The sequence below is a fragment of the Crotalus tigris genome, unplaced genomic scaffold (genome assembly GCF_016545835.1).
Source record: "Crotalus tigris isolate CLP2741 ecotype Arizona unplaced genomic scaffold, ASM1654583v1 scf7180000018184.2832721, whole genome shotgun sequence".
In the NCBI taxonomy this organism is placed as follows: Eukaryota; Metazoa; Chordata; class Lepidosauria; order Squamata; family Viperidae; genus Crotalus; species Crotalus tigris.
The window spans coordinates 1,025,040-1,048,973 of record NW_024096871.1 but is presented as its reverse complement, the minus strand read 5'-3'; the positions used below and the strand labels follow the sequence as shown (position 1 = coordinate 1,048,973).

At 36.2% G+C, this 23,934-nt stretch overlaps 1 protein-coding gene across 3 annotated transcripts in view; it reads left to right on the top strand.

Annotated features, from left to right (window-relative positions):
* TBC1D5 (TBC1 domain family member 5) overlaps nt 1–23,934 on the top strand; it is a 376,566-nt gene that overhangs the window by 325,293 nt on the left and 27,339 nt on the right. For all 3 annotated transcript variants that reach the window (XM_039348847.1, XM_039348846.1, XM_039348848.1), the window contains exons 16-19: nt 5,506–5,591; nt 9,492–9,727; nt 13,422–13,511; nt 14,992–15,155. In XM_039348847.1, coding sequence (XP_039204781.1) covers nt 5,506–5,591; nt 9,492–9,727; nt 13,422–13,511; nt 14,992–15,155 — 576 coding nt within the window. The remainder of the gene's footprint in view (nt 1–5,505; nt 5,592–9,491; nt 9,728–13,421; nt 13,512–14,991; nt 15,156–23,934) is intronic.

Sequence of the window (23,934 nt, the reverse complement as noted above, 5' to 3'; positions counted from 1 at the left end):
AGCACAAATTAAATTAATTGTAAACACATATTAAAGTTTGTGATAACTATTAAAGTTGTATCTATTTATTTATATAATATATTTGTATTAGAGGCTCTAGCAGTATGCAATATAATGTAAGTAAAACAAAATATAAAAATTAACATTAAAATCCAGGTATATGGAATGAAATGCAGTTTGGGCATCAAATATCCTTACCTTTTTAAAAGCAATTTGCAGTTGTGATTGTATTTCTAGAGAGTCATCTTTGCAATCTGAAATCTTAATGCACAATTCTTAGTTAATGCTTTCTTGAAAAATTTCTTTAAATAGGCTCAATAGCTGGGTATGACAAATTAATGTTAATTTTTCCAACCTCCTTCATGTGTGTAATGTTTGTTTTAATGCTAAACAAGCTGTCTTATTACTCACACTTTAAGCATCTAAGAATGCATCTTGAATCTATGAAATTTAAAGCAGAAAATAATGTACTTTTAAAATTGCATGTTCTTCAGTAGCAGGAAAAATATAATCGTGTATGTTCTGGTAAATAGACAGTAATAAAAAATGGTCAGGAAAATGTTACGTGAAACAATGTTATTTTTCTGTATTTAAAAAATATGGAAGACACCTGTTTCTGTCTTTAAAAAAGACAGATTTTCCAAATGGCTGTTTGGTTTTTAAAAAGAGCCATTACAGGCAGAGCTGTGGTGCCTATAATTTAAAATGGGATAGTCAGAATAACACCCACATGTACTAGGCATTTTTCTTAGTAGCTAGAAAATTCTGTGCCTCTCTTAATTTTTTATAGCATCAGACTTGATTTCAAAAATCTTCATTCCACAAAGCATCTTTAAAAAATAAACTACACAAAGAAAATGGAAATGTTTCAGAAAAGGACAGCAGGAATAATCAGGGGATTAAAATCTTGAGAAAAGAATTTTGTAGTATTCTTCAAATACCTGACCTGAGAAGAAATCTTATGGAATGAGGTTAAAATATCTCTTGTTCTGAAATACAGGAACAAAATAATTAATTTAAATTACAGGAAGGCAGATTCTAATTGAAAATTACGGAAAAAGATCTTAATACTGAGTGCATTGCAACAATGGCAACAATTATGCAAGGAGATTATAAGATTTCCCCCCTTCTTTGGATTTTTCAAAATATTAAACAGTTATCAATCTATCTACGTGGAATTCGTTAATCTGTGTTCCTACACTGAGCAAAGTCCAAATGACTGTTTTTAATTTTCTGTTGTATCCTTTTGTTAATGTTTGTTGATGCCAAATCACCCCTGAAGTATAAAGATATTTGCATGCATTTTGAATGATTGTATTAAAATTTATTTAGTCTTGACTACTACCATCTTAACTATCTGTAAGTAGACATCCAATATTAAAGCGACAACATTTGCAAAGATTGTTGCTTACAAAACCAAACTACTAGAAGAACAAAATCAATGTTTCATAAAACAAAGGTAGCCCATAGAAGTTGGATTTAAAGTTAATTGCACTTGCAGTAAATGTTTTGAAGTCCATTTGCCCTAATTTAGTGTTTAATTTAAATCTCAGCAATTTCATTAGGACTTTTCCAAAGTTTCCTAAGTCTTGATCTAGTTCAATGAGTTTAATACATGGGGGACCTATTATATTATGGAGGCTAAACTCCCAATTCTCTTTGACTTAATACACGTATTCAGAATATACATACTACACTCTCTACAAGCTGCACTTCTTCAAAATAAAAGTACGTTTATCAAAATTACTTTGATACAGATTGATATGATTTGAATGAATATTCTATCTTGTGAGAAATAAATAAGTGGAGTGGGTTTTTTCCCCCTCCCCTCCAAGATATTTTGGTTCATTACAAGCTTTAAATGGAAAATAGGCATGGCAATCACAAAAATATAAAGCAATTAAAAACAGTTCTAACTTGAGTTGTTCAAATAAAAAAAATAAAAAATAGAAACAAAAGTAATAGAAAATGAACATATTGTGTTCCTTAAATAACCAGATGTTCTTTTCTTCCTGAAGGCAGTCAAGCCTATGAATAAAAGGTTGTTTTAAGTTAACTGTGAATTTTGCAAATCTGTTTTACCCCATAGCAAATAAAATTCTAACACAGCAACAGAAGCAGAATAATTTCATCTGTGTATGTGGCTATGGTTGTTCTAACCTTATCACTATGACTTAATATGAATCTCAACAGTATTAATAGACTATTTCCATTTCAGAAGATATGCAAAGAATTATCAACTACCTTTGATCAGAATGCTCATAGCACTTGTCTGAAGAATTTATTCCAAAAGAAAGTTTAATGAATCTCTGAGCAGTGATATGACTTTAACTAGAAGTAAAACAGTGTGATGTATGATAATTCCAGAAAGAGACTTGGAGCTTTATATCCTTTTATTTTTTTCTAAATCTATTTAGGGCCAATGAATAGATTTAAGGCCATTTAATAGATCACTTTGAGAAATGTGTAGCAGACAAAATCCTGGATGAATCATTTGGAATAAAGTTCCCATATATGCAGCAAACTTCGTTGCATCCTTATTTATATATTGATGGACCATGAACGTGGTCCCATCAAGTTCTTTCTAGGAAACACACAGGTTAAAGATTACCCTTTTTGATGTTCTGATATTTTCCATCTCTTTCAAGTGTTTTTATAAATATTGGCAGAGCCAGACCATGTGTCACCCTGGTAAGAAGCTTGTTGCTGGCAGGTAGGCCTTGTTTTGTAAGAAAGTGGTCTCAAATATTTCCAGCTTTGTGGACCGTTGAGGGGAAGACGGGATAGTTCTGTGTAAGTGGTGGGTGCACGTGCACACAGCTCCATTTGCTCAAGCGGTTGGCACTTACACAAATGGACTACGCACACAAGTAGAGCTGTGGGCACTCACCCGCCACTTTTGCAGTCCGGTTCTGAATGAGCTGCTGCCCAGTAATGTGCCAGGGGTTGGGGACCCCTGCTATAAGAGCTAGAGTCATTTTGTTCTACATATCCAGCAAAGCAGCCATGTCCCACTTTCTCAGAAAATGTGCCCCACCTGCTATAGATGGACTCTTCAAGAGGGGAAAGAATGAAAGCCCAAGCTCTATAATGAGCTATAATGCCCAATAATGCCTGTAGTGCTGTAAATTCTAAGTTGGCTGGGCATCTATGCCATGCCCATAATCAATTTTGGAAGAACTTCATGAACTTATATTCTGTAATGGAACAAGTCATTCCTCAATAATCAACAAGCTATTGGGATTGCATAAACCATTCATGGGAAAGAAAGATCAGCCCGGGCCTAGAGAGCTATTGGTTTTGGACTTGACAAGTCACATGGAATACCTGAATTTCTATCTTGCCCATGCTCCCAGATTCTACCCAGTGTTGGATCTTACATAGCTTCGAACCCATGAGCCTCAAATTATTTGATTGAATGATAAGTTTTAGTTTCCTTTGTAAAGGGCACGTTTTGATTTCTATTAAAAAATCCTAATAGCAGAGGAAGAAGGGGAAGTTCTAAAGTATTACCTCCCAAAATATGCTGTTTTCTGCTATGTGTTTAGCAAATAAATGATTATAATGATATATAGGAATTATCTTGGGAGGTAGAGAGAAGAGGTGCAGCCAAAGGAATGGTCAGATAAAAGGAACTTTAGTCTGCAGCATGGATATGGATGGAACAAATATGTCAGAAGAAATCTTCCTTAGTTTCTTCGGATGGGGGAGATGGGGGGAACATGTACTTTCAGACTTGCAAGATTCTGTTTTATTTTACTTCATTTAAGCATTATTCTGAGTTGGGTGGTACTGTTATTTGTTATTCATTCATCTATCTATACTACTAAAGCTGTCTTTGTGATCTTTAACTGGGCAAAACAATGTATCATAGAACACTAAATTGTGAACCATGGTATCTCAAAAGGACTTACAGAATGTGTTCCAAATCCAGGACCCATTACTTTTGAAAGAATAAAATGTGGGGAAATTGTGGCAATGCAACTGGGCCGCTGCTGTGATCATGAGGACTCTACACATTTCAATATTCTATGACAGTTTCCCAGCTAGTCTCACAGTCCCTCACTTACTCCCTTATCCTGCAACAGCCACTTATCTGCCTACTGGAAAGGGAAAAAAAAGGAAGGGAGAAAAAAAGAAAGAAGTAATAGGAGGAAGGCAACCTTTCCCCTCCTAGCCCTTGTCACCCCTGCCCTCTTTCAACCTATGATGTTCCCCATGCCCCTCAAACTTGCAGCTTCCTTCTACATGCTTTCCCAACCTGCACTTCTCCACACCTGCCTTTCCCCATTCATGCAGCATTTCTTGCACATCTCTATATACCCTGCCATCTCCTGCACATATTCCCTGACCTGCAAAACACCTCATACACACTCTCAAATACCTTTAGGCACCCTTTTGACCAACACCATTACCTAATTGCCCAACTAGACCTGTGATCTTTATGCACTCTTCTTGACCCATACCAGTCCACCATGCTCCCTTTCCAATCTGCACAGCAAATCTCACACATCCTTGGGCATCCTTCCCAAACTACACCAGTCACTCTTGCATTTCTTCAACATGAAGCATCTCTGGTGTACATCACTTGAATCTCTCAAGTGACCCACCTTGAACCTTCTTACTCCTTATCATAAATTCCTATCTCAACAATTGAAAAAAAGATAAATTAAGGGACATCTAAGCCAGGATTAAATAGTATCCTGAAAATGATCTCAGTATGCCCCTCCAAGTTCGCTCCACTCTAGATATCAATCAGCAAGGACCAGTTTTAAAAACAGCAAATTTTTCTTTTTTGAACCTCCAACTGATTCCTTAATTGATGTTTTGTAGACTTGGAAAAATATTTCTATGTCTTTTTGTCCTAAAAACCTGTCACTGGGACTTTTGAACTTTTTCTGTATTATCTATTAATAGAAAATATTTATTTTCAGAAGTGGATTAACTCTTAAGAATCTTGGATACATTTGCAATAATGGTTATCTTCAAGAATAGATCTTAAAGTATTATTACCCTTTTCCTGAATCCTCACCAGATAAAATGGTGGACTAATTGTACATGTTTCAAAAAGATATCATCATTCTGTTTATGTTGCATTAGCATTTTAATAATCATTATTCAAGTCCTGTTACAGCAAACTAAAATTTAATATATTAATTATTTGACTGAATGATTTTGGGGAGAAAAAATGAGGGGCATGTGTGTATATATATGTATATATTTATATATAGCATTTTTATTTATGCCTAATATTTCATCCTGAACGTTTTGATAAGTGGAGAAAAAGGTTGGATGCACCATCTAGTGGTTGTGCTAGTTTGTTAAATTTTGTTAAGATAGATATACTGCAACTTGAAATTGAATAATTCTGTTTCTGATATTTAATGCATGTATTTAAAAAGTCAGTATTTTTAATTTAAATTTTATTGGATAGAAATATATCGGTCACATTTTAAAATGTTTTAATTATGCACTCTGACAATTCTCTCCCCCACCCCTCTCTAGAGAAATCCCAGACCTATAGCTCACCAATTCCAACAGAATTTGGATTACTACAAAGCACGTGGAGCTGACTTAATGAATAAAACTCGGTAATCATGTTCGTATGTTATCTGTAAAGGTGCTCTGCCAATAATTACTGTAAATATTTGTAAATATATTTTATGTATATTAGGAGCCAATAATATTAAAAATAGTAGCTAATTATTCAGTGATGATATGAAAATATTAGAATAATTTCTCAGTCTTAGAAAACTGAGTTGACACAAGGAAGACCTTGCCTATTTTCACACATATATTGCTCTAAAATCTATCGAAGTAGACTTGATAGAGGCTATTCCATAGCTAAAGCTCATCAAGAAGGCAATTTTATTTTCCATAGCCAATTGTAAAGAGCATTCAAATTAATATGGAAAACTCCTATTCAGTTATTTGAGACTCAAGGGACTATGTGAATTATTGAATGTTGGTAGTGATGCTTAGACATGGTTTATAAGAAAATACTTAGCCACTAAAATTTTAAGACTGGCTGTATTGCATAGTTGATTTTTTTACCCCAGTTATTCTGTTACTTCACACATAATTAAATTGTGTCTTTCCTTGGCCTGTAAATAATCACAACATCTACAAGACAAGGATTCAATGATATAAATCGTCAGCAAGTTAATTGCTTTTGTACCTAGAGAAATTAGAATTTGGCACATTTACCTGGAGAGAAACTGTTTTAAAAACAAAATTTGGTATATTGCCATCAACAGATCTATAGGGCAGATGTGCTCATATTTCATATAAACAGTACATTTGAACTTGTGGATCATGTACAGTTGAAAATGTTTTCATGTGTTTTATTTCATAATTTTATAGAGATACAGTTTAAGGATGCTGTTCAAATTTTGTTGAATTGTCTGTGACATTTAGATCTGTTTATTCTTTTGCACATTTATTATAATAGTGGGAAACTGATATATTTTTATGTAATTTAATATCAGAGGGGAGATGGCAGCAACTTAAGCTACATGTTAGTGAAGTATAACTTACTTTTAATAGGATCTAAAACAGTGGTTCTCAACCTGTGGGTCGGGACCCCATTTGGGGTCAAGCAACCATTTCACGGGGGTCGCCAAACAACGCAGTCTGCCATTTTTTTCCCTTTTCCCTAGCTGTCCTACTCCCTCTTATTGGTGGCCACACCCACTTGGGGGTCACCACAACATGGGGAACTGTTTTATGGGGTCACGGCATTCGAAAGGTTAAGAACCACTGATCTAAAAGATAATAAGATATTCTATTTATTAACAGTGAATAAGGATAGTCTTTGGCTGTAAAAATGAACTTAGCTATAAAGATGACTTGCTTTATACAACTTGTGTAATATTACTCAATTATAGCTACTATTTGAAGTTATTGTTGAAATGGGTCTTTTTCATCTGAAATTGGAGCATCTAACTCACTAGAAATCTATACTACTATAAGAAAAAGATAAAAGAGAAACCCACTAAGTGTTACAAATTCATGGACTACATTTATATTACTCTGATCTCCAAGAATTTGTGCAGATTTTAAAAAAATTCACAGTATTATAGCAGTTTTTCTTTTCTAGTGTTTGTATGCAGAAAGAGATGTCCTTGAATCAACTTTGTAAAACAAAACATTTCATTTGCACACACTGCAGAAGCTGAATCATTGCACAGCTTTGTTTTAAAAATATCCCATTGATATCCAAGGTCAATTATTCCTATTATGATTAACAAAATAGTTTTATTCAGGTACTGCATTCATGTATCCTTGACATTTAAACAATACCTTGCTTTTAAATATATTTCTTTATAACCATTAGATAATCAACCTTTATTTTTTGATCAGTGTTGTCCCTTTTTCTGATATTTTTCTATCTTTTCACCATGATGGTAAAGAAATAAAGTCTGACTCTTGTATTATAGTCTTAATCATCTTGCATTTATGTATCAGAACATTCAAAACTAGCATAAAGTTGAACTTCATTTATTAAAGTATCTATATCATGAACCTTGTTAAATTTGTAACAGCAATTTAGGATGGTTGCTATTTATGTCAAGGGCATTGCAAGTTAAGAGTATGTATACAAAAAAGTTAATGAACCACCAAAATTATTGCGCAAGAGAACAAGGGTCATTATGAACAAATTACCTCTAATTGTAATGATGTACAGTCAGCTTATAAAACAATGTGAATACTTTCCCCTAACATCCCTCTTTATTCAGAGGAAGACAGAGATTGAGAGACCTGAAGATTGTTTTAGGGCATAAACTGGAGATAGCCAATGTGAGATTTTCCAGATATTGAGTGTTAATGGCAACAAGAAATGATGAAAACAATAATAATAATAGAGTTGGAAGGGACCTTGGAGGTCTTCTAGTCCAACCCCCTGCTCAGGCAGGAAACCCTATACCATTTCAGACAAATGGTTGTCCAGTGTCTTTTAAAACTTCCATTATTGGAGCATTCGCAACTTCTGGAGGCAGGTTGTTCCACTGATTAATTGTTCTAACTGTCAGGAAATTTCTCCTTAGTTCTAGGTTGCTTCTCTCCTTGATTAGTTTCCATCCATTGCTTCTTGTCTTCAGGTGCTTTGGAGAATAGCTTGACTCCCTATTCTTTGTGGCATATTGGACACTGCTATCATGTCACCCCTAGACCTTCTCTTCATTAAACTAGACATACCCAATTCCTGCAACTGTTATTCATATATTTTAGCCTCCAGTCCTCTAATCATCTTTGTTGCTCTTCTCTGCACTCTTTCTAGAGTCTCAACATCTTTTTTACATTGTGGTGACCAAAACTGGATGCAGTATTCCAAATGTGGCCTTATCAAGGCGTTATAAAGTGGTATTAACACTTCATGTGATCTTGATTCTATCCCTCTGTTAATGCAGCCTAACACTGTGTTGGCTTTTTTTGGTAGCTGCAGCACACTGCTTGCTCATATTTAAGTGATTGTCTACTAGGACTCCGAGATGCCTCTTACAGTTACTACTATTGAACAAGATACCACCTATACTGTACCTGTGCATTTAGCTTTTCTAGCCTAAATGTAGAACCTTACTTTTTTTACCACTGAATTTCATTTTGTTAGATAACGCCCAATGTTCTAATCTGTCAAGATCCTTCTGTATCTTAAGCCTATCTTTTGAAATGTTAATTATTCCTGCCAGCTTGATGTCGTCTGCAAATTTGATGGGTTCCCCATCTATCCCCTCATCCAAATCATTGATGAAGATGTTGAAGAGCACTGAGCCCAGAACAGAGCAATAGAATAGAATAGAATAGAATAGAATAGAATAGAATAGAATAGAATAGAATAGAATAGAATAGAACCTTGCAGATGAGATCAATTCCCACCTTCTGACCTTTGGCAAGATCCTTAAGATTTGGTTCTGCCAGATGGCTTGGGGGCCCAACAGGGGAGTATCATTTTGGAAATGATTGATTTATTAACCTGCCTCCCCCCACAAAAAATCTGGCTCCCTCCTTCCCCATCTTGTAATTATGATTTTACTTTGATTGTTCTTTCATTTTGTGTTTGAAATATTTCTCTCTGGCGGTTTTAATGTTTGCATGTTGTAAATTGCTCAGAGTCACTTTGAAACAAGATGGGTAGCAAATTGAATGAATGAATGAATGAATGAATGAATGAATGAATGGTCTTGGTTGTAAAATATTCCTAAGACAGACAAGTTTATTTTTTCTAGTAAATAAAACTGTTCCTATGGAACAAAATTCACGTGACTTTCAAAGGTTTTCAGAGGATGAAACAATCTACTTCCCTAGAAATAACTAGTATTAAAGTAGAATAATATTGCATTATTATACTTTCTAGATTCATTGTAATATTTTTGTGGGGTGAGAGGGATCTTTAATTACAACAAATTCATTTTGAAATTTTCCAATTAGTTTGGTAGTGTCAGTTAAACATGATAGCAGCAGTATGTATGTTTTCTTGTTTTCTTTTTCAGTATCAATGCAAAGGTTGCTCCTCTGAACATAAATAAAGTTTCCAGTAGCTTATTGAATTTTGGCCGCAAGCTGATATCCCCAGCAATGACTTCTAGCAGTGCAACTCTTCCAGTTGCAGGTAGCAGTGGCAATATTTCTTCTGTTGTCATGCCCACAAGAAGCACAGTAGAACTCCCTTCATCTCAGCAGCAAAGAATAATGAAATCTGAAAGTGTGCCAGTTCAGCTAAGCAAAGGTAAAAATGTTCCATTTCTGTTTTTGAAAACCAAATCCTGTCATAAACTAAGATAGAGCTTTCAGCATAATATAAGATGGTGAGATGAAATCTGCATTTCAACTTGAATAGCACTCATCTTTGCTTGCCACCATATCCTGTCTGATATAATTTATTTGCCAGATTTTCCAATTGTTTCCGAATTTCAGTTTCATTGTTTGCTTTAGTTCCCTTCTCATTACATATTTATTTGACTATGTCCAACTTTTGTTGTTTGAAAATACTGAACGTATGATACATCTTAGGTATGAATTCATTTAGTAAATCAGGCATCCGGCAAATTACTTTTCAAATTTTATTTTTTAATATTGCTTGGTAATTGAAAACAGAAAATGAGAATCAGTTTACTATAAATCAAATGACAGCATTAAACAGAATTTTATTTCATGTTTTGTGAAAATGCTCTGAATTCCAAATTCCCTCCCAGTTAAAAATGAAAATGATAATCTACTAACTGCCTTTAAGACTATTTATTTGGTGTGCTCTTCTAATAACTACATAAATCTGCTTCTGTGTACGTTTAATCAGTGGAAATGCATGCCCGTATATTATTGCAAAAGTATATTACATTGTGATTTTATCATTTCCTAATATATAATATATTTGCAGCCAAAATAAATAAATGCAGCCACCTTATTGTCATAGCTATTTTGGATATAATTTTTATTAAGAATTTTAATTACAGTACTAAAAACTAATACAAATTAATGCTAGGAAAAGAGGAAAGAAGGAAAGAAAGAATAAAAAGTGCAGGAAGAAAAAAGAAAAAAAGAAAATATAATTTTAGAGAGAGGGAAAGATATGACTTCTAGCCTTCATGACAAATATAAATAAATTTAACATTTCTTTACTAAATTGATATCTCTTGATTCCTTATCCCACCCTTAATTATCTAAACAAGTCCATAAACATCCACTTTCCAATCGTAGTGTCAGTAAAAAGTCCATAAAGTAGTGCCAAAAATTCCAGAAATGACTCAATTTAACTTTAGTCAAATAGACCAATTTCATATTCCTTCCTTTTACTTCTAACAATTTTAATTTGTTAAGCCAGATATTGTCATAGATTTGGTTCCTCTTCAATTCTTCTTTATCCCATGACACAGATTTCTTCAAGACTTTAACATGCCTCTTTTACAGATATAATAAAAAAATATTTTCCAAGTCATTTTCCCTATTTATCATTTGCATTTTCTTTTTAATTTTTAAAACTTCAGCCAGTTTCTTTTGTACATCCAATATAATATCCTTTTCCAAATCATTCTTGTTGCCTGTTATTTGCAGTTTCATATTTCGTACTTTCTGTCTTGTCATATAAAATTTCTTGCACATTTGTCATTCCTTCATTTACATCTTTCAGACATAAGTCTTTCCATAGAAGCAGACATCATTACTCAGTCAATACCGTAGTAATTAATTTCTGGCCTTATTCTTCAGAGATATTTAATATTTCTGCTGTTATAACATTTTGTATCATTTTGTAAGTCTGAATATTAATTGACATTAAGAACAGAGTTGTATTTTTTCTTCAGCATAAAATCTTTAGTCCCCTTTAGAGTCAAGTTCTTAAAATTATCACTTATCTTTTCTTATCTTTTCAATAGCCAGGATAGCCAAAATAAGTCTATTTCCCATGACAAGTTGATTATTTTTATAAATTCCAATATCTTATAATAAATGTCAATATTCCAGATTTATATGGACCCTTAATCCATTTATACTTAGATAAAATCTTATTTAGCTTTTTGCTTTTATTTCATTTTTTTTAAGTGCTTCAGCTTATAATTATTTTTTCTTTTGTTTAGACTTGAAGATAAACTCTCCCAATGAAGACTTTTTAAACTTGTCATTCTAAAGATCACTAATAGTTTTAAAAGGTTTAATAAGGAATTTCCAAAAATTAGAAAGAAGTGTGCGAACTTAGTGCCTTTCAAAAGGCTCTGCTGCAGTTATGAGCCAGATGGCTGATCCCAGTGCTCACACCCACAGAAAACCACTGTCCTATGATTTCTTTGTAAGGAGCATCTGGAACGCATTAAGGCAATCTTCCCTCCTTTCCTTAACTCCTTAACAAACAGTCTACTCACTGTTTCCTTAGTTTTTACCATGATTGTCAGCTCTGCTTTCGCATAGCTATCTTCAACTCGCTCTATCTTCCCTGGAAATCTTATAACATATTTGCCTAACTGTATAGAAATTAGTCTGTTTATAATCAATAAGACTAAAATTGTAGAAAAAGTTGTCTAGGTAATCAAATCCACCCATTCTGTGTAGCCTCAACAAATGTCTATCCAGATTCTGTTTGTACAGCCAATGAAGAAGAGTTCAATAGCTCTATGGATGATTAGTCCTACTATTGTAATATTATATAACATTCTGTTGGATTAAGTTACAGTAAATGTGAAACATAACAAATAAATAAAAAGAATAAACAATCAGAATGGGAGGATAAAAAGTCAAGTGGTGGTTGAGCATGTGCAATCAAATTTTGTATGCTGCTTTGTATTACAAAGGAACAGTGTTTCAATTACGTCAGAACCATTACCTTAACATTTCTACTTCCCCCACTGCACAGATATTCATTTTACATTACATTTCCATTGCTTGTATCAAGCTCTAGCTACAAATGAAGGAATATGATTAGTATTCTATCATTCATAGGACTGAAATTTTTCCAATTCCATTTATGAGATATATATTTTATTTCTCTGATAGCTTGTTCAAATGGGGTAAAAAATGGCAAAATCAAGTGACTGCACAGTTCATATTTATTCTGAGATAATTATTTCTTATTCAAGCAGAATACATCTCACTGTCAACCAAGTTGACAACAATCCTTACCTTTATTTGAGTACTTTCAAAACATTTTCTCACAAGTCTTAAAAAACAGTTATACTTTTGTCATGGTGATCCTTCCTTTTGTCCTCATTTATATAAGGTTAAATAAACTTCACCATCTCCTGGAAAACAGAGTAGGGTTTCCACTAGTATGTTGGATATGAGTTTTCATAAGCAAATCCATAACATTTACTTTGTTTAAAATATAATTTGATTTCTAGACTTGTATTTTATTTTTAATTTCAGCTTAGCATCATAAAATAATTAGAACTTTTTATTTATTGTGAATAGTCTGTAAACCAGGTTATTAAAACTGAACATAACATTTCCTTATCCACCAAAACTCCATGGATCAATGACTTAAAATATTATATTTAAAAAAAATGATGCAAAATTAAATGCTGTATGATATGTTTGTTGTTATACTTTATATAATAGAACTCAGCATAATATTTTGAAATTTTTCTGTAATGGGCCTAGCTTAACTGTATATACATAAAACTATTTTTGGGAGGGTACATCTGAAAGTATTCCTGGTGATGTAAAGGCATTTGTAGAAAACCATGCTACTCTGCTTTTGGAGTTACTTATTCTTAGACCACTAGCATTTGAATGATCACTATCAAGTTTCTAAACTCCATTGGAATGTTGCTATTAATAGCATTATGTCAAAATTACTTATAAAATACAGGAAGAGCCAAAGGCAATATATGTATAATACATGCATAGAACTAAGCAGAAAATTAGGGTATTGGAATTTGGAAAATTTGACCATTTGTTCTACTGTAAAGATTTCTTTAACTTTATTTAATTACTAGGAGAAGTAGTTAAAGGCAGTGATGTTCCAATATCAGTTCCTGTCCAGAATCTAAGTAACTTCCACGGAACAGTTACTACAGTAACATATGGTACGTTTTTCCTATAATATTGTTATTACTTGATAGCCCAAATTTGGTACAGGTGGTTTGAAATTTTTAAATATGTACTATATTTCACAGATCCACTAAGTGGCACTGTTGTTTAGAGAAAAAAATTGCATCTTTCTTGCATAAGAACCCAGAGGCTTTTTAAGAAAATAGGAGTAAATATAATCTTATAGTAATAAAACCAAAATCTCTTAAAAATTAAATAAATAAAAATATTGTACATTTTAAAAGTAGAGAAATTGAATAAATTATAAATGTGGAACCTTGTTGGTTATTATCTCATAAACACTTAAGTGAAAAGCCACATCTTCAATAATTGAGAAAGCTCTTATCTGGGCCACAACATGCAGGTAATTGCAATGTACAAGTTCCATGGTATTTAGGGAAGTGATTTTTAAAAAATACTTAAGTCTTCAGCCATTTAGGACTTTATAAACTAATATCACCACTTAATATTGGATGGGATCATTCTCAAACAACCAGCTCAATTTTTGGGACTGAAGTGATATCCCATTTAGCTCTCCCATTTAAGATTTATGCAGCTTTTTTCTAACCTGCATTCTTTAAAGTATATTTTCTCTGATTAGGAGTCCAAAAATAGAGCCACTAGAGGTTGAAAAAACATTCCAGAAGAAGGCAATAGCAAATCATTTCTCTGTACTACTAAGAAATATATAAATATGTGTATGTGAAATCACAAGAATTGAACTCAAAATTGCACTGACTTATTGTTCCTATCCTTGATATATTGCTAAGTTCTGCTGTTTTTGCTTATAGCAAATCTCTACCCTTTCATGTGAAATTCCCTTCTTTCACATACAAAAATATGTGAATTATTATTAAAGGGTCATTCTGTTGAGCAAAATGTACCCCCTTGATTTAAGAGATTATTTCCATGTAACAACATTCTTTGGTAGCTAAATATTCCATTAAACAGTCCAATTGCCTTTTGAAGAAAAAAGCATCTTTGAGACAAAACCACAGGGGTTTCTTCTGACAGTCTCTGAGAATCTGACAGGATGGATGGATGGATGGATGGATGGATGGATGGATGGATGGATGGATGGATGGATGGATGGACAGATAGACGGATAGACAGACAGGCAAGCAGGCAGATAGATAGGCAGGCAGACAGGTAGGCAGACAGGCAGGCAGATGCATGCACACACATACACACACGCAGGCATACACATACTTATATGTACCTACATAATATATATATTGACTGGGTTTGCTTAGTGACAGTATGTTCTTATGTACAAGATATGTTTTGTTGCTCACTTTGTGACTAAATATGTGTTGCAAATAGTTTTACATAGTCCCGCATGTCCCTTGCAGTAGCACTTTGTATTATATCAATAAATAAATTCATGATATGCAAATCTGCTTTTGAAAAATCACCATTCAGTTACTGAGAAGCATGATGATGATGATTTCTGGCTCCTCTCTATTTGCTTTTCAGGGCAAAGTACAAAAAATGGGAGTCCTTCTCCAAGCATTGAAAGTTTTTCTGGAGGACGTGAATCCACTGAATCTCCTCCTTTGTCTGCAACCAAGAAGGAATCTTTTTTTAGTACAATTTCCCATTCACGTTCTCATAGCAGAAATATGAGCAAAAAAGAATCCGTAAGTGTTTCTTGGGAGATACATTTCACTAATTCAAGTTATCTTATTTATATTGGTTCACATTTTTACTTCAGATTTACATAGATAAAAATAACTTATAAAATAACTTATAATAAAATTATAATAAAATAACAGAAACCAAACCATAACTTTTGTAAAATCTTAATACATTTGTTACATTTTCAGAAGTATAAAATTCTTATTCCATTTAAATAAAGACAGCTTCATTTTTCCTTGGAATATCTTAGAAGACAACCTGGAAAGCAACTGGCAGCAGATGTAGCTTTTAAGATAGGGGTAGAGGCCACCCATGCTTTAACATTCTAAGCCAGCAATATTTCTCAACAATCCCCAGAGATCACTCCACAAAGAATACATACACTGATATGATACTATTTTAATGTTATCAGATTATATCATTAAAATGATATCATCTTCATTTTAATAATTCCTTCAGTATGCAGAAAGGTAATTCTGTCACCTGAGTTCAAACTGAATTTCAAGTGTAGATAGGTAAATTTAGTAATGAAACTAGACTTATTTGATCAAATATGGCATAATTTGCTGTAAATTTATTTTGGAGATAAATACTCTTGAAATTTTCATTGCCACCATTCCTAAATAGTAAGAGGATTTGAGTTTAAATTAATGCTATCACTTCTCCAGTCGGTTATCAAGCCTTTTCCTAGCATAATATCTCATTACATGCAGTTTCTCATTTAGTCAGAGATTAAGTTGATTATGAACAATTAAACAATTAAAATTTAACAATGGCATGGTATGACCAGTTAGTATACTTTTTATCTTTACAATAAAACTCTTTATATAATTACAGAATTATTATTCTGTCACAAGAATTTCCAGAGTCTGAATTTTCTTTTGCTTTACTTTTTTCATTTCATTTCATTTCCCTCTCCTTTTTTTAGTTCTCACTATTGAGTATGTTTCTTTGTTCTCTATCCCCATCCACACACACATATCAAGTTTGTTTAGCTTTTAGCTTTCTAAATTTCTTATAAAAATGTAATCAGTTAGCCTGTTGTATGTTGTGGCTAATTTTTTTAAAAAAATATTCTAAGATGAAGATGAGAAAGATAATAGCAATACAGCCTGCTACATGGGTAAATATCTTTAGGCATAAGACAGTGCTGTGGGAGTTAGGTGTTTAACAGAGTGATAGCATGGGTGGAAATCTGCTTTTGTGTCTAGGCAGATTGTTTTGGCATTGCAGTGCCTATAGCAGACATGTCAAACTCAAGGCCTGCGATCCAGATCTAGGCCGTGATGTGTTTAGATGTGGACCGCAAGCACACTAGTAGGTGGAGTATGTAGTAGTGGGCATATGAGCTGAAGTGGCAGCAATGCCAGAGAGGCCTAGGAGAGAAAGTCAGCTGGAGCTGCAGTTTTTCTGGGACTCTGCTGAAGCCCCAGTGTGCATGGCTCCAGCTTATCAGGGCTTCTGACAGCCTCTGGGGTAGCCGGTAACCAGCAGCCACAGGCAGTCTTCGGCAAAAAGTCAGCTAGAGCTGTGGGGCTGTCAGGACTTGATGGGGACCCCAGAATCAGCACATGCAACTCCAACTGATAAGTGCTGCGTAAAAAGGCCATCCAGGCAGTGAGTGAACACATGGGGAAAGAGAGGAGAGGATATAAAAGGGGTTTTGGCAGGAAGGAGGAGGGAGAGGAGATGCTTTTGTGGGGGAAGCCTGAGGGAGAGAAAGGGATAGGAGAGGAGGAACTTTTGTGGGACAAGCCTGTGGGAGAGAAAAGGATAGGATAGGAGAGGCTTCTGCAGGACAAGCCTGAAAGAGAGAGTTTGAATAGAAGAGAGGCAAGCAGAGGAATCAGTGAAGGAGCTGTAGAAGAAGAGCCCACCAGGCAGTGCAAGAGAGAGGAAAGAAGAAGAACTGACCAGTCACTTGAATACCATCCTATTATATGACCATCTGCTGGAAAAGACTGACCACCACTCCTTCACATGACTCACCTGCTGGCCCTTTGAGGGCTACCATAATGGTGATGGGCCATCAACAAAATTGAGTTTAACATCCCTGCCCTATAGTGATTCCTTAGGGGAGAAGTCGAAACAGTTTATTCCAGGATGTGATGGGTCTGTAGATATTTTATCAGCCTTCTCTCTGGCTTGTACAGTATAAAGGTCCTCAGTGAAAGGCAGGCTGGTTACAATTGTTTTTTTCTTCAATCTATACCTTCCTGTTTGGTTGCTGTGCCAGACCAGAGTTATAGAGGTACAAATTGACAGACTCAATAATTCCTCTGTAGAACTGTATCAAGCAGATCCTTGAACTATATCAGCAGAATCTTTGCATGTGCTTGCTTGATAATCTCTTGAAGAAATAGTTTCATTTGGAGATGAACCAAAGGTGCTTTTGCAAAAGGCAAAGATTTTCTTTGTTTTTGCTTGAAAATATTTTCCTTCGCATCCAAGAAGCTTCTTCAGTTCTGGAAGATGTTGGAGCTGAAAGTAATGTTTCTCTCAAAGTGAAGGGAAAGGGGATTTCAATATTTTTCCTCTCTTTCAGATCCACCATATTTTATTCATTAGTAGTTTTCATTCTGTCAGAACAGACCACTGTTCTGTTTTCTCTGCCTGGTTTTCTACTTTTTTAACAGCACTTACAAAATGAGTTCCTTCTACTGCCTCATCTGAAGCTTTTACTGATGCCATCTTAGCCATTTCAGTGTTTTCTTAATCGTTTCTTCTAAACACTTATTTTTGTATAGTGTCTTTCTGCAGCCTCTTCTGGTATTAACATTGCCTCTTCAATGCTATATCAACTACTGCTCTGTTAACTGCAGTGTTAACAAATCTTCTGCTTCCTCTGGCTACCTCTCAGACACAACCCTTGCTGTGGGAAAGTATGAATGACATAGGTAATTTCCAAATGAATTTATTGTTACCTTTGTTTAGTATAAGATCCAGGATTTGATTTATTGTTTTTTAATCCAACCTTTATTATCTTATAAGTAACTAAAGGCAGTGAAGATAATATACTGCTTTCTTCTCCTGTTTTTCCCTCAACAACCCTGTGAGATGGATTGGACTCAGAAAGTCACCCAGTTAGGTTTCATGCCTAAAACAAGACTAGGACTCACAGGCTCCTATTTTCTAGGCCAACTTCTCCCTATAACAAATTATATTTACTGATAGTGTGTCTCAAATAGCTTTTTTTATTCTCTCCATTTCATTTATACTCTGACATCTGGTAAATTAAAATATTTATTTCTTAGACTTTTTACCATTACGTAATAGATAAGGGAAATGATTTTTAATCCACCAATTTTGAATTTACAAGAGACATGGAGGAACCTGAATCTACCATTCGGAAACATTTCTCATTACCATTAGTCATGCCACCTATTAAGTTATCCTTTAATTTATCACATTTCATTATTAAAAATCCACATTAGTGCATTTCTTTTTTAACTTCCTTGTGGTTTTGATACTCCCCTGATATATTAGTGCCACATTTTTTGCCACACTTACAATAGTTTACATTTTTAATTCTTTTCCTGTAAATGTTCTGTGGTATACTAGCTTTTCAGAGTGTTTTGTTTTTGTCATTGATCTGAAAAAAGATCTGCTCTGTGCAATACCAATGAATCACAGCTGCTCAAATTACTGTATCTGGCCCTTTATCTTTTAGTTTTATCTTTAACTCAAGAAATAAATGAGAATAAAATTTAAGGAAACATTTTCATATTATCTTGATTATGGTGCATGTACTCCTATTTTTACCCAAGGAATACTATGAAGTTGTTGGAAAAATATTATAGATATGTGGGATTCTTAGTAAACTCAAGTCTATTAATAGGTAAGATATCTACAGTTAATGTAATAACACTGAATCATGCCTATAAATATAACCACAAATTGCAATCTGGTCCTTCTTTTGTTTCTATAAAGTGCAAAGCATGGCTTGACTGATCCAGTAAATACACAGAGTAGAGTCATAATTATCATTATAGGTATAAACTATGTGGTTGCTGTAAATTTTCTTCATTCAGTGAATGTCAGAAATCAGAAATGATCTAAACTATTGTGATAGAAAAACTTATTATTTGTCTGTAATATCTGACTAGTGGTTTTCAAAATTTGTAATGTTATATAAGACAACAGCTAGATGAGGAAGAGTTTCTAGTTTGCGTTTTGTATATACTGAATTATTTTGGTCTTAATAATAAGATTTGGCCAGGAATGAAATATCCCTTTCTAGATAAGAACTAATGGTGAAAAGCTGCCCAAAATAAGATTATTGGCAAAGGTTCTTGTCCATAGCTATGAGTACTATTGGAACAGAGACTCCTGGGATTTGCGCATTTGGATTCCTATAATACTGGGGTGTCAAACTCAATTTCACTGAGGGCCACATCAGGGTTGTGGTTGACCTTGGGGGGGCCGGGTGGGTGTGGTTGGGGTGGGTGTGGCCAGCTCGACATCGCTTGTGTTGGGGGCACTTGTGTGGTCTGGGCAGGACTATGGGGGATCCAGCCTGGTCGAGCTCCCAGGGCACCAGGACCCCACAGCCCAGCTCAGCCCAGCCCTGCTGTCCCAAGGAGGTGTCCTGCTCCACTTACCTCCTCCTCCTGGAAGCTGCTGCTGCTCTTCTTGCTCTCCTTGGCCAAGTTGCTCATGATGTGTGTGGGAAGGCAAAATATGTGGGTCAGAGGGAGGGCCACTCCTCTCCATGTGAGGAAACCTGGCTTTGTAACTAAAGTATCCTCAGCAATAGGATGGGAGACCACCAGGAGAGATCAGGAGGTGGAGACAAGGGAATGGCAAAGGGGCAACAAGGCTGCTGGTGGCCAAATGCTAAGGCAGCACTTCCCTCAGACCTTCTCTCTCTTTCTCTCTCATTGTAATCCCTTCCTTCCTTCCTTCTTCCCTTTTCTTCTTTTTCCTTTCCTCTTTCTTTTTTTCTTTGTCTTTCCTCTCTCCCTCTCTCCTTTCCTGTCCCTTCTTGGATGCTCAAATGCAAAAGGGGAAACATTTTTTGGTGTCTTCTTGCCTTATGATCAAATGCCACTTTTGCTAATAGTTTGTGGCCACTTAAAAGACTGAGAACAAACCAGGCTCAGTTTAACCTGTGCTTGCTTTTAGTGAGGTGTCCGCAGGCAACAGTACAGCAAAACTGTCATGGTGGCTGTGATAGTTAATAACAGCTTTATCTTTTATGAGCAGAAGTAGGCTAGTTGTTTTTCTATTAATACATAATCCTTAAAAGGGCTCTCCTGTAAGGAGCCTGCCTTGGTCTAATTCAGATTGGAATATACCAAAGAAAAATATTTCCCCCCCTCTGCTTTGTCCTGTTTTCCCCACTGAAAATGGCTGTTTGCAACATATAAGGAGGGGATACTTTCCTAAGAGCTCACAATTCAAGAATACCAATGTTAACTTGGATTGCCAACAAAGTTCTGTCTGTGACAAAACAGAACACAAAACAGATTTCTCCTTTGAACTGGGACATTTCCAACCGAATTGCCTCTCCCTCCCTCCCTGACTCCTTCCTTCCTTCCTTCCTTCCTTCCTTGCTTGCATTTTTTTTTAAGCTGCCAGAGGCTCCAGGCAGAGGTGGCAATAGACAGCCAGCGATGGGCAAAGGCTTCTCCTTTCCCCCGCCATTGCCTCTACATGGCTTAGCTCACCTCTCCCAGACCCACACTGTGTTTGTGTGTGTGAGTGCACACAAAGGTGTGTGTGTGTCTCTCACCCCTTGCAGCTCTGCATCCTCAACAGAGACCTTCTGCAATGGCAGGCTGCAAACTAATGAAAGCTGGTTTTTTGGAGTACTTGTTTCTTTTTCTCAACGTGCTGCTAATTGCATCGCGCCCTGCCCCCCTCAGCTCCCTCCCCCAGCCCTGTGGAAGGCTGCAAGAAGCTCCCATCACAGCTTCTCTCACCTCCCCCGTTCTTTTCTTCCCCAATGTCACAGCGTGGGGCTGTAGGAAGTAAGACCCTCTCCCCTATGTGCACATACACACACAAATATGTGCAAGTTCTGGGAGAGGTGAGCTGAGAGCCATGGAGCAAGAGGAAACAATAAGGGAAGGGGTCAAAATGGGAAACCTGTCTGGAGCTTCTGGCAACTTAAAAAAACATGTAGAGCAGTGCCTTCCCTTTTAGTTGACCCTCCCCTCCATTGCCTCCACGCCGGGATTGACTCTATGCCTGCCGAAAGGGCAGTTTTGCTTCCAACCTCCCCATACCAGAAACCGTAAGCCGCTGCTGTTCACCTGCCGTGTCTCCCCCCCCGACAGCCCCTGCGATCTCCTATTGCGCAATGGCAGGCAGAAGCCTAAAGCTCCCGTTCTGTTTCTTCTATGCTCAGGAAGGAAGCCCCCAGCCATGGCTTTCGTTTTTGGGGTGGGGCAATCCCAATGAGAGAAAAGCCTTGCAGGCTGTGAGACCAGGCTGTGAGCGGGGCATGGAGGCGCGAGTGCAGAGGAAGGCAAGCAGCCCCAGTGGCAAGAAGGGCTGCCGAAAAGAGCAGAGTCTGTGTGTTCGCCTGCTACAAGCTCACCTGTCAGCCTTTACTTTCCATGCCTTGCATCACCTGTAGTGTGCCATGGAGAGCTTGGCTGACCTGGGCAAGGCAGGCACGCACACAGACTCTGCTGTTTTCAACGGCACTTTGGTGCCTGGCCCAGCAAAGTGGAGCCAGGCGTGGTAAGACAAGGCCTGGCAAAGCAGAGCCGGACAAGAAGAGACCCAGTAAAACGGGGCATGGCCAGGCGTGACGGGCGAGGCCAGGAAGGGGTGGGCGAGGCAAATGAGTTGCAGCTGCTCCTGCGCACCACCAGCCTCCGAGTGCTCACTATTTCCTGTGTGTGTGTCGGGAGGCACCCAGCGGGGTTGGGGTGGGCCAGGGGTGAGGCAGCGAGGGCCAGTCCCTTGCTATTTCTGGAACAGCTCCAGGGGCTAAATTTGGGGCCTTGACGGGCCGCATCTGGGCCGTGGGCCTTGTGTTTGACGCGTCTGCTATAATAGGATTAATATACAATTGAGCGTACCATTGTTTAATCTCTAAAGATGAGAGCTAGTGTAGAGCCCCACCTGAGAAAAGTGGACAGTAATATGATGAGGAAGGTTTAGTAATGCAATGGAGTATGGAAGGTAGAATGACCTAAGTAAAGATACGTATTTATGGCTCGGGCAGTAAAGACGAGCTTACTATTTATTACCCTTTATCCCAATATTTAAGGGACAAATACCTTGTGGGTTTTACTCAGTTGCAAGCATACTGATCTAACTTGCAGAAGACTTTATACTTTTAATACAGATTTGAAGTTCCAAAGAGAGGCTTCATCTTCCTGTTGTTAATATCTGAAAGCAAAGAAATTATTCAACAGATGCACCCTCATTGCTATAATGTGAAATGGCTTATGATTAAATAGCAATAGATACAGTTTTAACTAGTATTTTATGACTGCATATCTGAGTAAACTGTTACAGATTTTTGGGTTGTGTGGATTACTATTACAAGTTATTTTTGAATTTTTTTATAATTAGGATTTATTTATTTATGTTTAATTAATCTTGGGAAGTGATTGCATTATGTAGAGTCCTGAGGGTTTTAGATGTGGTCAAAATAAACATAGTATTAATAGAATTTCAACTATGTGATAACTACTGATTTTTTTCAAATTTGATTATTATATCTTATGCTCCAAGAGATGTGCAAAAGTGCTAAAAATTAAAATGCTTTCAGAAGTAGAAGTGTTAATAGTTTATTTTTATCAGTTAACAAAATGGAAAGTAAATGAACAGAAAAAATCCAAATCAAATCAATATTTGGTGTGACCATCCTTTGCCTCCAAAACAGCACCAATTCTTCTTGGTACACTTGCACACAGTTTTGAAGAAACCCGGCAAGGTTCCTTCAGAGTTGTTCCAAACATTTTGGAGAACTAACCATAGATCTTCTGTGGATGTAGGGCTTTATGTGGGCCAAACCATCTCTTCCAAGACTTATTTGTTTTTCTTTACATTGAAAATAATTCTTCATGATATTGGCCATATGTTTGGGGCCATTGTCCTGCTGCAGAATAAATTTGGGGCCAATCACTTGCCTCTCTGATGGTATGGCATGATAGCTAAATATCTGCCTATATTTCTCAGTACTACCATTAATCCTGACTTAATCTCCAACTTCATTTGCAGAAATGCAGCCCCAAACATGCAAAGAACCTCCATCATGCTTCACTATTGCTTTCAGACACTCATATTATTGTGCCATTGTACCATTCTCCAGCCCTTTGGCAAACAAATTGCCTCCTGTTACAGCCAAATATTTCAGATTTTGACTCATCAGTCCAGAGCACTTGCTGCCATTTTTCTACATCCCAATTCCTATGTTTTCATGCATAGTTGAGTCGTGTAGTCTTCCTTCTATGTCAGAGGTATGGCTTTTTTTGCCGTAATTCTTCCATAAAGACCACTTCTGGCTAGTTTTCTCTGGACTGTAGATGAATGTACCTGGGTCCCAGTGGTTTCCACTAGTTCTCTGTTGATGGCACTGCTGGACATTTTTGATTGTCGAAGGAAGTAAATATGATATGTTTTTCATCTGCATTAAGTGTCCTTGGCCCACCACTGTGTCTCTGGTCCTCAATGCTGCCTATTTTTTGGTGCTTCTTCAAAAGACCTTGAATAGCACATCTTGAAACTCCAGCCTGCTTTGAAAACTTTGCCTAAACTACAACAGAAAAAGCTGTATAGTGGCTTAAAATTGGGTGAGGGATAGTGTGCAAATGTAAG